General features: G+C 42.2%; 1 protein-coding gene across 3 annotated transcripts in view; it reads left to right on the top strand.

The window, feature by feature from the left end:
• The window catches only part of cep89 (centrosomal protein 89), a 61,959-nt gene that overhangs the window by 17,765 nt on the left and 25,781 nt on the right, over window positions 1-18,413 (top strand). For all 3 annotated transcript variants that reach the window (XM_079454433.1, XM_079454435.1, XM_079454434.1), the window contains 8 exons: window positions 384-434; window positions 702-785; window positions 2,003-2,103; window positions 2,862-2,977; window positions 3,167-3,347; window positions 4,163-4,330; window positions 5,218-5,359; window positions 5,941-6,030. In XM_079454433.1, the coding sequence (XP_079310559.1) occupies window positions 384-434; window positions 702-785; window positions 2,003-2,103; window positions 2,862-2,977; window positions 3,167-3,347; window positions 4,163-4,330; window positions 5,218-5,359; window positions 5,941-6,030 (933 nt within the window). The remainder of the gene's footprint in view (window positions 1-383; window positions 435-701; window positions 786-2,002; window positions 2,104-2,861; window positions 2,978-3,166; window positions 3,348-4,162; window positions 4,331-5,217; window positions 5,360-5,940; window positions 6,031-18,413) is intronic.

Below are 18,413 nucleotides of genomic sequence, written 5' to 3'. Positions count from 1 at the left end.
ACCGGGAGAGATGCATACTGTATATGTGTCTCTTGCTGTCCTGCTGGGCCATTGGCTCATATCACTTGTGAGTTCTGATTCACCCTCATGCATTAACGTCATCTCTCATCGCTTTGAGGCACACAAATTGCTTTGTACAATTCTTAGTACAGAACAATTCTTCATGCAATATTTTTTACCCTTTCTGCATCATTTCTGTCTTTTGTCCGTCTCATTCCTTTACTTTACAATTCAGCTGTCTGAGAACAGAGGACTATAATTACATTTCTGTATAATTGCAGTACTTTTAGTTGTTTTGTTATGTCCCATAATGTTCTGTAGTGTGTGACTGAAAAAACTGGGCTAATGTGTAGTCTTATGTGCCTTTCTTCTAAATTTTCCAGAATTCTCAGCTCAAAGGCCTGCCAATGAAAGGACCTGCACCTCCTTGGCTGGTATGGGCATACTATATTATCTAGTTTTATTGTCTCCTTTTGCATATTTGCATTCATTCTCCTCCATTTTTTTAATGATTGTTGTTTTTCAGAAAAAATCAAAGCATACATATTTAACTACACAATAATGTGCTTTAATCCTACATAAGGGGGCGTTAACTCTTGTCAAACTCTTGTTGCAATGAGAAACATGAGAGAAATACAAAAATATGTTTTGGTTTTATTGTCTTTGTTCATGGCTCTGATGATATTCTGCATTGCCTTTAGGTGGATATGAAATATTTATCACCTCTTCTGCTGGCTTATGAGGACCAGCTGAATGCTAGAGACAAACTCCTCAAGTCCTGTGAGGCGAGTATGTGTGTGGGTGTTTGTGCCTGTGTGAGATGAGATAGCGAGTTCACTCCTCTTAGATCATTTTGTTGTTGTGTGAGCTTTCTGTTATCCTTATTGAGCGTTTGAAGGTGTGAATTAAATGATAATTGAAGAATTATGCATGATTTGATCTGTGACATCTAATAATACTGGAAAGGTGGAAATGTATCAGTCAATTGCGGTTTTCTGTGTGATTGATTTCTGTGTAACCTTGTATGTGAACTCATCCATTGTAAGAATTATCTCGTCAAGTGCTTGGGTGTATTCTATTAACCTGGATGGATGTCATGACTACCACTGCTAGTCTATTTGTTTGCCTTAATTTTCTTGGTCTCGGGATTTTATTTTAAATACCACAACATCACTATATTTTCACTTCATTGTCTGATTTATTTGTAAAGATCATTAATGTGATCGAGTCTGAAACTCCCTGCTTCAAATGCAGGGTTATATGAATCTTACAGATGAATTAGGGAAATGCAGGTCTGGTTTTAGTCTTTAATAAGTGTTAATCTGCTTTGTTTTTTGTCTGGTGTCTTAACACTCTGGTCTTGACTTGGTCTGGGTTTAGGTGGTCTTGACTACAACATTAAGTTGTACAGTAGTAATGAGAAAGACCATAATTGATCTAATATTGTCCCTCTCATGGTCATTTTTTCTCACGTTGACTTTCTGACTTTTCCTCTCGTTGGTTCTCTGTTTCCAACACTCCTACAATACTTGACTTGAATTTTAAAGATCTTTCTATTCAGACTCATGTTTTAGGTTTCAAAAGAGACCGACAGCACTTTCTACCTAACTCTCCCTCTCCAGTCACGAGATGAATAATCCATCAATTTCATCAATGATGTTTCATGGTTTGACGTCCTCAATTCAAAGTCATTCTCCATGCAATTGCCACAATACAGCTCACAATGTCAAACCAGCTCAGGTTCTTCTGGACATTTCTGAAAGATAGATCGAATGTCTCTTAAGAGATGTGTTATTGTTAGAGCTCGCTAAGCATCTGTTTTGATGAGATCTGAGGTGACTTTTTGCTCTGTCTACCTGTGCTGAAGTTTCAGATGATCTCTAGCTGAGCTGAATACACTTACAGACGCATTAGAAGACAGTCATGCATACCAATAATCTTTCTTATGTAGGAGTTTCTTGCAAAGCAGAGTAAACGTTGCCTTTATTTCTACTCCCGGCAGGAAGAACTTCAAAATCTGAAAGCACGTGCAGTGGAGGTCATTCAGGAAAATGAGAAACTTCATGCTCAAGCAAACAAAAGCACAGTCAGTAACAAAGAATGGTGAGTTTGAGCATATTTGTAGGAAATGTATCATTATTTTAATTTTTTCTGAAGTGTAAAATGATTTTTCAGTGCAAAAATGTTAAGAACATTTAAACATAAAAACATAAAAATCGTGAAATAAAAGTCAAGGCTTTCTGGGAGCGTAACATGTCACATCACAGGACATTACAACTTCCTGAAAGTATTTTATGTCAACTAATTGTATGGTTTTGTAATATTGTGGCTGAAAATAAAAAAATTCATAACAGAAATTATAAATAAGAGAGGAAGGGTGAAAATTTCCTGGGAAATTGCCATGTTCCTGGGGGCTACAGTGAGTGGGGATGCTTCCTTACAAAAAAGAAATAGATATTCCCTCCTCTGGGTTGTTTATGATTGTTTTCAAAGTGTGTTTTAAGAAAATGTTGTCAAGGGAACACGTCCAACAGAAAATATCAGCATGATAGTAGACATTGGATGTTTTTACAGTATGTGTTAGAATGAAGAGTAGGGAATAAGAAATAAAGTCTGTGAGGTTACTTTCTCTTTTCATTGATGGGCTTTTCCCGAATTTAAACCCTTTCTTTGAATTGAACACTTCTTTATTTACAGTACATTAGCCCAAAACGTACTTTCTGTCAGATGGTTAGTTTTTGTTAACTTTGTCTGTTTGTCTGTCCTCTTTATTTGCGAATAAACCTTCATCTCAGCTTTTGCTGCAAGCATCGATATAAAACCTTTAAAACACTGACACAGGTGTGTGCTTGTGTGTGTAGGAGGCAACTGCAGGAGCAGGCTCGCTTGGTGTTGGAGGAGAATCAAGTGTTGCTAGAGCGACTGGAACTGCAGCATACTAAAGCTAAAGAGGCTCACAGCAAACACACACATGAGGGTATGATAAACACACCACATCATACAGTGTGATTCACTGGCATGCAGGGGGGGTAACCTTACGTGAGGATCATCGTGCGCTGTATTGTCTATCTGGTTCAGATGTTGCTTACAGCCACCTACACAGCATGTACTGCATACTTATTCAAATGGATACACATGGAACATGTCTCTCTTTGTGTGTGTGTAGTGTGTAAGGTCACCAAACAGGTGATGCTGTTGGAATCAGAGAAGCATGCTCTGGAAAAAGAGCTAGAGGTGGAGCAAAAGGAGCATCGTGCCCTAAAGACAGAGTTTCAGAGGATACGATTGGCTCTAGAAAGCTCTTTGAGCTTGGCTGAACACAAAGCTGAGACAGACAAACTCAAAAGGTACCAATAATTTATTTTATGTCGCTACAAAGAAAACTGTCATTTTTTGCTATTGATTATTGTGCTATTGCTATTTTCTTTAAAGTAGGAAAGACTCACTGCTTTTATTTATTAGTCTAATAAATCTGGAAGGCAGACACTTCTAATAAAAGACAAAGACAGAATGAAGATTAGTCGAAAAGAGAGACATTTATTTCTGTTGATGAGTTGCTGTTGAATTAGGGTTTAATAATTTCAATTCAATTGTATTTATATAGCGCTTTTCACAATGTGCATTGTTCCAAAGCAGCTTTACAGGGGAAAATAAGAAAAAACACAAAACACAAAAGAGGTAAAACACATTGCATGGTGTTAATATAACAAGTTAAATTATTCTAGTAAATAATGTCTAATAAATGCAGTCTTCGGGTGGTTTATTTAGCATATTTGCATTAAGGGAATGCTTGGCTAAAGATGCGTTTTTAATCTAGATTTAAATTGGGCTAGTGTGTCTGATCGTCGAATAGTGTCGGGAAGGCTATTCCAGAGTTTAGGTGCTACGTATGAGAAAGCTCGACCCCCTTTGGTGGATTTAGTTATTCTAGGTGTTATCAAAAGTCCTGAGTTTGTGTTAGCCACCGCAGTGCTTCGAAAGGAAAGGGTAGAGTGAGCCGTTTTTGCAAGCTGACCACAAAAATGTTGCAGAAGACATACAGTACATAAAATACAGGTGTATTTATTTACAGTGAGAGATCTTCATGTACGGATGTTCTGTTAAATACAGTTTTACCTTGAACGCTTTTCTATATGTTTTTGTGTGTGTATTTGACTTTCAGGCAGCTGGAGGAACATGAGAAGGGGAAGAATTCTGAGGTTGAAGAGTTGTTGGTTCGCATGAGTGCGCTGGAGGCAGAGAGAAAGATTCTGCTGATGGACAAAACCAACCTCAGCACAAGCATGAAACACATCAAAACCGAGCTACAGCTTTCACAGCAGGCTCACAGGTACCTTCGTGTCTATACACACTCGCACACATATGAAAACATACATTTGTGCTTTTTTATCTCGTACAGTGGAGGGGTCTTGATGTGTTATCCTGATGTGTATTTTATACAGCTATTAACTGAGTAAATTACATTTACATGAAATAATAGTTAGAAAACATTTGACTTAATATGAGACTTAATATGGAGTGATATAAGAGGCATTTAAAACTATTTAATTGCTAGAATGCTGCTAGAATTGAGCATTCAGAATCAGGCGTTCCAGAGAGTCAAGTAACGATTCTGAGATTTTAGGATGGATGGGCAAACACCATCTAATATACAGTAGATATGTTATCCAAGCTCTGCAGTGTTTCTTTTTTGCAGTTAGGTCCTAATGGTAAGCCTCTGTTAGCTATTGCCAAGTTTGGTAAAGAAAATAAATCTCTGCAGTGTAACGTGACAAAATATTACAAATGGTTCTGACTGTGAGAATGCATTTAGTTGGGTGGAGGAAGATCAGGATGAGTAATAAATTATTTTGGCCAGAGGCCGCAGAGACAGAAGAAGAACAGACAGGAGGTATAATAGCAGCATTGCTAGATGAGAGATGAGAAACAGACTCCAACTCAACAACCAAGAGCAGTAAATTCTGATGTAGAGAACTGCATGTTAAAATATCCAAACCACAAAAGGTAGCGGCTTTTAAATGGCAGAAAACAAACAGAGACTTTGCAGAGGAGAGGAGGTCAAGAGTCCAGTCTAGTGAAAAACCTTTAACATTTCATTTTTTATTCTTTGTATGTACATGTTTTATAAAAATTGTCTCAATGCATTAAATGGTATCCTGTGTTTGTGCTTAACAGATATTTTTCTTACCCTCTCACCATCTCTCTCTCCCTCCTTAGGAAGGCTCAGAGGCGTATAAGTATCCTGAAGCAACAGGTTGAGGACTCTTTAGAGAAAGAGCTCATCGCTCATCAGTACCTTGCAAACATTGTCACACTTGCAGAGAAAACCACCCATGAAAGAGATCAGCTCATGCATATGGTAGGTCTATGGAAACTCACACCCATGCTGGTTACAGCAAAACACTATACGATTACATTAATATGAATTTGAACTCTAACACAGACCGCAGATCTTAGATGCACATTTAAATCTCGAATTGTTCACAGTTATCCATTTATGTTAACATAAAAAAAACGTCTTTAAACATTGGACACACTGAACTCGCTGAAACCGTCTTTAAGGAAGTTACCTGTACACTGAGACCCTGCATCAAATCATCTCAACAGGAACTTTTGCATTTGAAGCAGAGCCTTAAGCTCAGCGAGTATGAAAGTTTCAGAAACACACCATTTTTACACGCACACGGACAGAGTTTCACTGCTGCACAGGGATATGTTTGTTACAGGGATCCTTTAAAGATTTGCCTTCCTTCTCTATGCCTTGCTGTGTTTCCAGTCTTTTTGCAGTAACTGATGCCTTTCTCTCTCTCTCTTTCGTTGCTCTTGTCCCTACAACCTCTTCAATCATGATTATCCTCTGTGTCCCTGCTCTTCTGTGTCTTTATATCTTTCTCTCGCTCTAGCTGTGTAACCTATCCTGTTACCTCTCTCCATCCTCAGGCATCTTCTCTCGAGAAAGACAAACAGGGTGTTCTCACAGGCATCATAGAAAGCACGGTCCGCCTTGGAAAACTCCAGGAAAAAGTAAAGGTAAGGCCTGAGGTGCCAGCGAAGTATATTGGCCTGACATAAAGGGCTTTGTGTCCTTAAACTGAAATTTAAAGTCTGGATTGAAATTAGAGGGCACAAGCAACGCAAGCAGACATACAGTATGACCCTTTTCCAGTGTTAGTATAAACACAAAGAACATATTTTGAAGAATATTGGCAATTGAAAATGGCGGCACCCATTGTCTTCTATTGTATGGACTTAAAACCAATGCAAGTCAATGGGTCCCGCCGTTGTTCGGTAACAATGATTCTTCGAAAGAGGGTAAGTGATGACAGAATTAAAATTTTTGGGTAAACTGTCCCATTAATGACAGTTAATGGATATCCTTTTTCTATGTAGCTTAACAAGGGAGTTGCAGTCAGTCAGCACACATCACTCCTCTCTTCATTAAGTTACATTGGCTCCCTATAGTCGCTCGCATGAAATTCAAAGCTCTGCTCTTGGCCTACAAGACCACCACTGGTTCGGCACCCCCATATCTTCACTCGTTAATACAGAGCTATGCACTCGCCAGATCCCTACGCTCTGCAAACTAACAACATCTTGTAGTGCCATCCCAAAAAGGGAAAAAATCGCTGCTACAAGATCAGCAGATTCTGAAGCCATCTTTAAAAATCGGCTGAAAAACATCTCGTCCGTCAGCACCTGACCGATTGGTCCTGACTTCTATGTCTTCTCTACTCTTTCTATCCTTAATAAAAACATTAGCTCTGTATAGTTTGATAGGCTATATGAGACCAGTGTTTACTGCACTTACGCTTTTTGTTGTCTTCATGTTGTTTCAATTGCTTCTACTTCTTACCTCATTTGTAAGTCGCTTTGGATAAAAGCGTCGGCCAAATGACTAAATGTAAATGTAAATGTGGTTTTGAGTGTGAAAAGGATGTCTTAGGGTAACACACCAACCTTGATTTATCTATGTTTGTATTAAGAGCTTTATGAAGAGTTTTAGTATTGATGGCTCTGGGTTAACACATATTAAAGATTCAACACAGAGAGACACACACAGAATGCTGACGTACACAGATTCATACAGCCTAATTAAATGACTCTGTCTGTCTGACATTTCCAATAAGAGGTCAATCCAGACACTAACAGGCCCCCCACACTCAGCAGCTCTAAAATACAAATTTCAAATACAGGGTTATTGTATTTCGTACCCACTGCAATTTGATTCAGATCCTGCCTGTGTTGGATTGAGTGCCGTGTGATTGGATGCCTCTGAATGCATGTGTCAGTCTGTATTTGTGATGTTGGATATTTGTGTTTTTTCCCTTGAGATTTGGTCCCCTTTATTTCATCTGCTGTGGACAAGTCAACCCCAATGGATTTGTCAAAGATGAGCTAGGGGGCCACATGCAGATATTAGACAATGAGACATATATTTTGAAAGGATTAATATAGTGCCACATTTGAGATCTGCTTTAATTTATGATGTGGCGTGACAAAAATAATTTGTTCCAATTTGCATGAATTGAATGGAGCCGTCCTTGGCTTTGCCTTGTGCATTGCAGACATGTCATGTAGCAAAAAATGGGTGTGACGTTTGTGTTCTAAAGCAATAAATGAATTGAAGTTTTTTTTTAAGTTCTTCACCAAATCAAAATCCATCTTCTTTGTTGTCTGTGTTGCACAGCAATTGTTTGTGTTTGCTTTATTGGTTTTAAAGTCACCATGCAGTCCATTGAAGTGTAATATTGCCTCTCTGCATGGATTAGATAATTTTTTGTTCGCTGACTGGTCTTTACAATAACAGTTGTTATTTCAGCACACTCCTGTAACCACAATAGACAAAAGAAATAAAGGTACAAGAGAAATGTTCTCCCTTAAAGAGTACATATTACGTGATCATATAAATTACATTTCATGCAGTGTGTAATGTTGCCGTGTGTGAATGTAAGCAGTCTGCCAAGTTGTAAAGCCGAAGGTGATTGAATGACAAAGTTAAGAGAGGCTTCTCTAGATCATGCAAACGAGTTGTGCCGTAGTCCGATTAGCGAACCTCCGCAGATTTACGTCATTGGTAGTCGCCGCCTATGTTTTGCTAGGACTGCCCGTGAAAACGTCACTCTTCTCCCTCAAACACTGTAGCTTGTGAGCCTCGTTCGTGCTAGACCAATCATAGAGAAGTAAGCTGGTGGAAAGGAGGGGATCAGACGGGTGATTCGCCAAACAAATCATTTGAGAGTCAGTCAAGAAGTAAGGTAAGATAAACTGCCTATTATAACAAAATAATAGTGCTTTTACACATTGTATGTACGTAAACTTTTTGTTGGACCCTAAATAAACCAAAAAAGGACCTTAAAAATCAAGGAATATTTACTCTTTAATGTTTTGATTAATAGGTGGGAAATTATTAAGCTATCATTTAGTTCAATCCTTGTTTGAGTATCTTCCAAAGTGCTATTTTTCTTCTCACATTTCCCACTCTTCTTTTTAGGCACTGTACATGTTTTTCAATGTGTGTAGTCATCTTACAACCGCATTAATTTCACCAATATTTTCCAATTTCTGTCCTCTATGAGCCGTTACATGTTGCCAGTTGTGAAATGATTTGTTTGAGTTTTTGTATTTTCTAGTCAAGGTTCAAAAGCTCTTCTGTTACTGTTTTACTGAACAGTAAAGCATCCCAGTGCAGTTCTGGGGTTGTGTCAGCATAAATGGATGTACATATTTAAGCTCATTTGGTTGTATTTTATTTAGCAATTTTACTACTTTTTTAGCGTTTACCCCTTTGACTTTTAACATTATCATTCAGTTCGCCTTCACTTTTGGCTTCTAGGGGATGAGGAAACGTTCATTATAGGCAGACGGATAGCAGCAGAAGTGATGGGGATCTGCGCTCAGGGTGGGAACACAATACATTTTTTAATGAGTAGGCATAGTTCCTTAAAACTGTCTCCCATTGCTTTCAACTAGGGGTGGGAATCACAGGGTACCTCGTAATACGATGCAGATCACGATACATGGCTCACGATGCAGATAATGTCATGATGTGACGTTTCTACGATAATCAATGTATTGTTTGGGAAATTCTGCCCAACTATGAAAACAGAATGCCTATGAAAAAGTTAAGGGCAACATTTGTTTCCTTATTCAAGTCCACAAATTTTTTTCAGTAGGTAAATTCATATATGTGACCCTGGATCACAAAACCAGTCTTAAGTAGCACGGGAACATTTTTAGTAAAAGCCAAAAATACATTGTGTGGGGCAAAATTATAGATTTTTCTTTTATGCCAAAAATCATTAGGATATTAAGTAAAGATCATGTTCCATAAAGATATTTTGTAAATTTTCAACCCAAAATATATAAAAACTTTATTTTTGTGAGTGGATGGCCTGCTACGGTGCCTCGGATTAACAACTTCAAAGGCGATTTTCTCAATATTTAGATTTTTGCACCCTTTACTTCCAGAATTTTACACTCTTGTATCTCCACCAGATATTGTCCCATCTTAAGAACCCATATATCAATAAAAAGCTTAACTCTTCAGCTTTCAGTTGATGGAAAAATCTCAATTTTGGAAAATTGACCCATAACACTGGTTTTGTTGTCTAGGGTCATATATTACCAACATGAGTAACATTTCAAAGTAAACATTTTATGCTTAAATTAAAAGCTTATCTTTGTAAACTGACACATTAAAACATTTAAAAATGTTTATACTGGCACATTTCTAAATTTAACAGCCACTTATTTAAACCTGGGAAAACCTTAGTGTTAACCAGCTTAAATAAAAAACATTTGGGTGCAGCAACTTGCATTAAATCTAAGCACATTAATGTTCATTTATGCATGGAGCGTATTTTATTTTACACACAATCCTAAACTCTTTCTCAGACTAGTTTGTTCACGTTTCCCTCGTTTACGTTTACCATGTAAAGTTCACATGTAAAGCTATCCAGTTGAGCCATCATGTAATAATGCTTGGAAATATATTTAGATTGACTTGTTTATGTAGTGAATTAAAATATGGATATTTGGCGCAGTGTATCGATTCTCGTATTGCACAGAGAAAGACAACGATACATCGCCATATCGATATATTGTCACACGCCTACTTTCAACCGTACTTTTATTAAGAATGTCACATGGCCAGTAGGCTTTTCTTACAACATCCTCTGCATGCAGAGATGTAAGGTTTTTGATGGTTATGGTTTTAATGGAACAGAACATCTACTCTAAACATAATATTAATTATTTAAAACTTAAAATTCACATTTAACTGTTCACATGTTCTGACAGCTTAAAGCTTATTCAATTTCAATATTATTTTGTCTTGTACAAAACATTTGGGGAATCTTTTTAACATTAGCTTTATGATTACTTGAGACTATGATTGAGACTCTTTTCTTTCTTTCCTCTGTCACATTTTCTGTCACTTTTGTGTTCCCTTCCTTCTTACCTCCACTCTCTCTTCCGTCTCCTGGTGGCTAATTAGACAGAACAGATGCTAGACACGCAGAGTAAATATGCAGAAAATCACTAATCACTACCTCACAGAAGGTGGTGAAAGAAAAAAGAGAGATCAACAAAGTAACACAAAGGACGACAGATTGACAGAATAAGACTTAGGCACAGCCACAAAAGCAATACAGGAAACCATGATGTTTTCGATGGTAAAGTGTAGGTGATAGTAAACAGAATGTCTGTACAGGTGCACCATCCAGCCTGTCCTGAGAGTGTATTTGTGAGGCACAGTGGACAAGGTACTCTGTGTGCTTGCTAGTGTCTTGCCCAGAGTCAGAACACTGTCCTCTAAACAGCCGATCTGAACAGACTGCCAGAAGCTGTTGTCCACTGCTTGAAACATACACACATGCACGCACACAAACACACACACATACACACACTTAAGTTGTGTGTGCCCATCATGTGGTCATGTTGTGTCTCTGGACAGATGCTAGCTTCATCCAACTGAGAAGTTTCTTTTTTAGGTATTTAGAGCTTTTGCTATCCTAATAGTTGTAATTTGCTACATATGTTTCTCTCTGGGTTTTATTTGTTCTCGTGAGGTTTTTCTGCACAGATGGCTGAATGATTGATGGCTATGGCACTAATGAATGATTTATGGGCTATGGAATCAGTTTTGATGAAGTACTGCAGATGTCCCACTCCCATCAACACTTTGACTTTTTGCCATATTTAATTAGTAGCTATGGATTATATAAGTACAATACAATAACTATTTGAATGAATGACGAAATTAATGTGTAACACTTTATAATAAGGTTGCATTTTTTTAACAATAGTAAATTCATTAGATAACATGAACTAACAATGAGAAATATAGCTTTTTAGCATCTATCAATCTTAATGTCAATACAATTAATTATTGTTAATGGTGCATAATGTTAACGGTGACATTGTTTGATTTTAAAATGAACATGAACTGCACGATTAATAAGTGCTGGAGAAGGCCAATTTCTTGCAAATCTCAACCATAAGATAAAAAAAACAGAAGGTTTTCACCATACTGAAAGGTCAGATGTCAATATTTGCTGGTTTAAATACTATAAATAAATTAAATAAATAATATTGAATGCATTTTACAAAGTATAGATAACCCTTGTCACATAAGTTAATAGTCACACCCAGAACAGTCCACATTCCTCATAAATGGGCACATCAAAATTAAAATAAGTTAACCATATATTTTATGTTCTATAAAGAGCCATCCCTTCATTGCTGGTTGTTATTGCTTCTGGTTTGTACATTTTAATTCACAGAAATGTATTTTAAATGAGAAAACTTGTGCATAGACTGTTATCTTTCTGTTGTCTGGACTCTATTATCTTAGGTTTGATTCAATCCATTGGTAATAAATACATTCTCTGATCATTTATATTTCAAGTTTTGACTAAAAATGTCACATCCATTCCAACTGGAATTGCCCAAAAGTATTGCTCATTGTTAGAGCATTTAAATATATTAATCAGTTAATTGTTAATAAGTACAAACTTATTGTAAAATGTTACCGAATGATGAATATCCTCATAACAAAATAACAGAGGTTGAGATCTTTATTCATTCATATACCATAAACTTTTTACTCACTTTATTATTCAAGAACAACAGTCACAGATTCATGAACATGATTCAACGTTTTAAAAGTGCTGTGGGTGCCTATCTTGTTTTGATGTACAGAAATTTGACATGTGAATGAAGTAATAGGATTTTATGTATTTGTATATTTTTGGTGAATTTGAATGCAACCTAACTGAGGCTCATCTTTATATTACTTTTGGTCAGCTAGCGTCCTACTTCACCAGCAGAAGGGCTCGACTACAGATGGAGTGGTGTGGATTGTGTGTATTTTTGCATGTGTGCTCTTTTCTGTTCACACAGTAAAGTTCACATGCTTTCTCCATTCCATCCTGATGCAAACTGTCGCTATAGTAACAGCAGGGACACAGAGGATTGGCTGGCCTAAGTCTTCATTGCTCCTGAGAGCTCAGATATGACGAGTGTAAAGCTACAGACTGTTTTGCTAAATCAAAGGGGGATGTATGTCTTTACAACGTGCTTGATATGGAAATCATTGAGGTCTTACACAATCACTGGGAAAGCACAATGTTGAGAGAGCGAGAGAGCTATTACAGTTGTAAGCGTTTTTCTTTTGAGTTATTTTTGAGTCTCTCGCTCTCTCCTGTGCTCTCTCAGGCTGAAGTGATGTGATAGATTGCATTAGATGCCATGCGTGATCTTTTAAGAAAACGTACTCGGTTACTTACGTAACCTCGGTTCCCTGAGATACGGGAACGAGTACTGCGTAGCAGGACGCTATGGGGAAAACTCCTTTTTCTCCGATGACTGAAGCAATTCAAAAGCGCAGTGAAAACTGCACGGTGATTGGTTGGAAAAAAGTAAAACTTTAAACCAATCGTAGCGGAGCTGCCGGACCAATGGCAATGGCACCAGCCAAAATAGGCGGGGCTTATGGCTATATAAGCAGACACATCGCCATAGGGTCTTCAGGTTACTTCGACTGAAGCGACGATAATGCAGCTCGTAGCACGGCAAATAACGCAGTAATCGTTCCCGTATCTCAGGGAACCGAGGTTACGTAAGTAACAGAGTACGTTCCCTATCGATACTTCACTCGTACTGTGTAGCAGGACGCTATGGGGAACCAGTATAATCACGCCGTGCTACAGATGGAACGAAAAACACAGACAGTCTCGGAGCCTTGGCTCGGAGACGGGGTAAAGCAGGGAAACCCTGAAAGCGGCGAAGGCCAAGCTAGAAGGTGGCCTAGACCGGTTATCGTCCCAAAGTAATTAAGTGCTGGCGTGGCTATGGGACATTGAAGGCCCAAGGAAGAGTAAGCCAGCGATATAGCCTCAACTATCCACTTCGATAGTCTATGTTTCGAGACCGAGGACCCTTTGGTGCGGTCGCCGAAGCACACAAAGAGCTGTTCCGACCGTCTGAATAGGGCGGAGCGCTCAATGTATATTTTTAATGCTCTGACTGGGCAGAGCAGACTAAGCTCTGGGTCCCGCTCGGAGGAGGGGAGAGCAGAGAGTGAAATGACCTGTGCTCTGAACGGAGTAGAGAGCACCTTAGGTACATAGCCATGCCTTGGTTTGAGGACGACTCTGGCGTCGTTCGGCCCAAATTCCAGACAGGATGGGCTCATAGAGAGAGCCTGTAGGTCCCCCACACGCTTCACCGATGCTAAAGCGAGAAGCAGAGCGGTCTTGAGCGTTAATGAACGGAGGTCCGTAGATAGCAGAGGCTCAAAGGGAGGACCCTTTAGAGCCCTCAGGACCGTGGGCAGATCCCAAGTGGGAACTGTAAGAGGGCGAGGGGGGTGTAGCCGCCTGGAGCCCTTCAGGAAACGAACGATAAGATCGTTCTTGCCCACTCCTTGTCCTCCGATGAGGGTATGCAAGGCTGAAATAGCGGCCACATAGACTTTGAGTGTGGAAGGGGCACGGCCGTTATCCAACAACTCTTGTAAGAATGACAGTATCAGCGATATGTCACAGGACACTGGGTCAGCGCCACATGTTGCACACCAGGAGGCGAAGACAGACCATTTGAGGGCGTAGAGACGTCTAGTGGACGGGGCTCTAGCTTGTGATATGGTGTTCAGTACGCTCTCTGTGAGGTCCGTAGGCTCCCGTCGAGAGGCCAAAGGTGCAGAGCCCACAGCTCTGGCTGGGGGTGCCATATCGTGTTCCCTGCCTGAGAGAGGAGGTCCCGCCTCAGGGGAATGGGCCACGGGGCTGCTACTAGCAGCTGGGAGAGATCCGCGACCCAAGGCTGGTTCGTCCACAGAGGGGCTACCAATAGCACTCGGTGCGCTTGATCCCTGATTCTCCTGATCGTCTGCTGCAAGAGCGCGATCGGGGGAAAAGCGTAGAGGAGCCGGTTGGGCCAAGCGTGGGCCAAGGCGTCCTTGCCCTTCGAGAAGTACGTCGGGCAATGAGTATTGTCTTCTGAGGCGAAAAGGTCGACTTCCGCCTTGCCGAAGATTTGGGGTGGAGCGTCCATTCGTCCGAAGGAACATTGCTCCGAGATAGCATATCTGCTCCCCGGTTCAGTTTGCCTGGAAGATGAGTTGCGCTCAGTGAGCACAGATTGGACTGGGCCCATGCCAAGAGGTGAGATACTAGGGAAAAAAGGCGTCTTGAGGAGAGGCCTCCCTGATGATTTATGTAAGATACCACCGTCATGCTGTCTGATCGGACTAAGACGTGACGATCTTTTAGCACCGGTAGGAAGTAGCGGAGAGCCAACCATACTGCCTGCATCTCCAGGTAGTTGATATGGAGGCTTCTTTCCTGGTTCGACCAGAGGCCGAAGGCCGGTTCGCCATTGCACAGAGACCCCCAACCCGTGTTGGAGGCGTCTGTCGTGACCACTTTCCGGCTGGATGTGGAGCCCATGGGCATACCCTGCTCTAGCCAAAGGGGATCTTTCCACGAGGCTAGGGCGGTTATGCAGGCTTGATTCACCAGAACACGCAGTCGTCCAAGACGCCAAGCGTGTGGAGGAACTCTGGGCTTCAGCCTTTACTGGAGGGGGCGCATCCGGAGGATGCCCAGGCTCAGTACCTGAGATGCAGAGGCCATAAGGCCTAGCATTTTCTGAAAAACCCTGAGGGGGCGTGAAACCCCGGGTGTGAATGAGGCCGCAAGCCGTCGAATGACCAGAGCTCGTTCTGGCGATATTCTGGCGGTCATGCGTTTTGAGTCGAAGACTGTTCCCAGGAACAAAATACGTTGGCTGGGTGACAGTGCGCTCTTTGCAAGATTGATCCTGAGTCCCAGGCACTCCAGGTGGCTGAGGAGGAGGGATCTGTGGGACCTTAGCTCGTCCTCCGACTGGGCTAGGACAAGCCAGTCGTCGAGGTAATTCAGAATGCGGATTCCCTTCTGTCTGAGAGGGGAAAGAGCTGCATCCATGCACTTCGTGAAAGTGCGGGGAGCTAGAGAGTCCGAACGGAAGAACCGTATATTGATAAGCAATTCCCTCGTAGGCGAATCTCAAGAATCGCCTGTGACGAGGGGCTATCTGAATGTGGAAGTAAGCATCTTCCTGGTCCAGAGAGAAGAACCAGTCCTCTGGGCGAATTTGCGAGAGGATCTGCTTCATCGTGAGCATTCTGAAACGCCGTTTCATAAGGGCGCGATTCAGATGTCTGAGATCGAGGATGGGGCGGAAGCCGCCGTCCTTCTTTGGTACGAGGAAGTACCGGCTGTAGAAGCCTGACTCGATTTGATCTTGGGGAACCATTTCTATGGCTCTTTTTCCCAGTAAATTCCTCAACTCCGTGCGCAGAACGTGAGAATTTGAGTCCTGCACTCGGGTGGGGACGACCCCGCGGAAGCGCGGGGGTCGACGAGCAAACTGGAGTGAATATCCTCGGGATATTATTTCCAGAACCCAATCTGACACCCCGGGGATGGCCCTCCAGGCCTTGGCCCGGGCGGCAAGGGTTTGGGTGCAAAGAGGAGGTACGCCGCCTTTTGGGGGCTTGACTCCCAAGGATAATGGAAGAGGAAGCTTGCTCTTTTCTTGACAATGTTTGTGTTTTATTAAACATTTTGCAGAATGTGGTGTGGGCGTTAGAAAAGGCCCCGCACTTACAACATTGCACATCAAGACATTTTTGCCGCCATAGAGGACGCTCGAGCACCACTAAGCTGGCCATGGATCTGCCTATCGCCTGGGCCGTGGCCTTGGTGGCGCGTAGAGCAAGATCCGTCGCGCTCCATAGCTCTCTGAAGAGCGCAGGGTCAGGGTCGGACTCATCCATGCCTTGGAGGAGCTTTGCCTGGTAGACCTGGAGCACTGCCATGGAGTGAAGCACTGAAGCCGCCTGGCCTGAGGACGAGTATGCCCGTCCAGCGAGGGCCGAGGTGGTTCTGCACGGCTTTGAAGGATGAGATGCTTTAGCCCTCCATCCGATGGCGGCGGGCGGACACAGATGTGCGGCCACAGACTCATCGAGGGGGCGTAGCTTCTCGTACCCTTTTTCCTCTGCGCCGTCCACGAGGAGGAAGGTCGAAGACGGGCCGAATAGGGGGCGCGCCACGACTTCGTGAGTTCGCCGTGAACTTCCGGGAAGAACGGTGAGTTTCTCTGACGAGGAGCCTGACGGCGCCCCGGCAAGAAGCACTCGTCCAGGCGGCTGCGAGTGGGTTCCTCTGGGGGAGACCACTCTAAACCCAGCTCATTAACCGCCTTCGTGAGGACCCGGAAGAGCTCGGAGTCCGCACTGTGGACGCTGATCTGTCCGGGTGAAACAGACCGGGGAAACATCTCTCGCGCTTCCCCGAGCGCTTTGCTCCTCTTCCCCGCTGCTTCGCTCGCACAGTGTCCTGTGCGTGCAGAGGCGGGGGGGATCGAGGGGCGGAGTCACTCTCTGAAAAGAAAGCTATCCGCGAGCGCAGAGAGGAGAGACTCATACTCTCGCAGTGAGAGCATTCCGTCTCTTTGATCGCGTCCTCTGCGTGGGAGAGACCCAGACATGAGACGCACTCGTCGTGCCCGTCAACGGCGTGTAGGAAAACCCCACACGAGCGACAGGGACGACGCGGCATTGTAGCGCAGTGAAAACTGCACGTGAATACCGCAGGAAATTTGCTCTAACACTCTCTGAAAAGAAAGTGTGTGAAAATATGCTCTTTCAGCGTCGCCGGATAGCGGCAGGGAAAAGACCGTGCTGAATAGCGAGAACCGTTCGCTAGCGAAGCCGCCCACAGAATCCGCCGGAGCGAAGCTGCTGACGAATCCGCTGAAGCGAAGGCGCTGAGCAGGAGGTCGAATCCGCTGCAGGTGCTCTCTCGACGGCGAAGCAGTCAGTCTCGGGAAGCGAAGACCAGGTCGTCGCTGAAGGAGAAGAGATCTGAAGACCCTATGGCGATGTGTCTGCTTATATAGCCATAAGCCCCGCCTATTTTGGCGGGTGCCATCGCAATTGGTCCGGCAGCTCCGCTACGATTGGTTTAAAGTTTTACTTTTTTCCAACCAATCACCGTGCAGTTTTCACTGCGCTTTTGAATTGCTTCAGTCATCGGAGAAAAAGGAGTTTTCCCCATAGCGTCCTGCTACGCAGTACGAGTGAAGTATCGATAGGGAACTGAAGAGCTTCATGCATGGGCTGCAGAGGAGAAAAGTGTTTGTGTCACAGTTGCAGGATATGCATGACTGTGAGAGTCATTTATATTTTAAGCGATATCATCCAGTGACGACAACATTGAAATATTTAGAGGCAGTCCTTCATCTTCAGTATTTAATATATACACAAAGTCCAAGAACCAAAACCAAAACATGGCACGGCAAACAGGAACACACTAACTCGCGGTAATCCAAAACAAGGCATGAAAACGACAATGCTCCGCAATACACAAGAGGGGCATATATATGGGAACTAACAAGGGAAGATAACAATGGACAGATGTGGTTAATGATACACAAATGGAAAGCTTACCGAGGGGGTGGTGGCCATTGACGAGACCACAGTGGAGTGCATGACAGGTAAAAACAAACAATGTCATGTCTCTCTCTACACTAAACACGTGGCTCTTTCATGATCCTGCCACTAGACTAGAAAATCAAGACGAAAGGAGGCAGAATCATGACAGTTGGTATGCTAGTGTCTAAATGATTTTGTAAGATTTTATTTGTGAAGTGCATTTAAACTACAAACTGTAAAACCATAATTATTGTTCAGATTGGGATTCTTGCAGGATTAATGCTCCCCGTGATATTATTTAAACGCTTTAGTTTTTTCTTAACTCCAGAAACATTTTAAATGGCCCCAGTGCTCAGTAATGAATTTGTAGTGCAACTTAAAAAGCTCCTTGAGATGTTAGTTTGTAACAGAATGACAAATAATGCTA

The sequence above is a fragment of the Barbatula barbatula genome, assembly GCF_947034865.1.
Source record: "Barbatula barbatula genome assembly, chromosome: 1".
NCBI classification, from domain to species: Eukaryota; Metazoa; Chordata; class Actinopteri; order Cypriniformes; family Nemacheilidae; genus Barbatula; species Barbatula barbatula.
The sequence above is the reverse complement of the archived record's forward strand: the minus strand, read 5'-3'. Positions and strand labels throughout refer to the sequence as shown.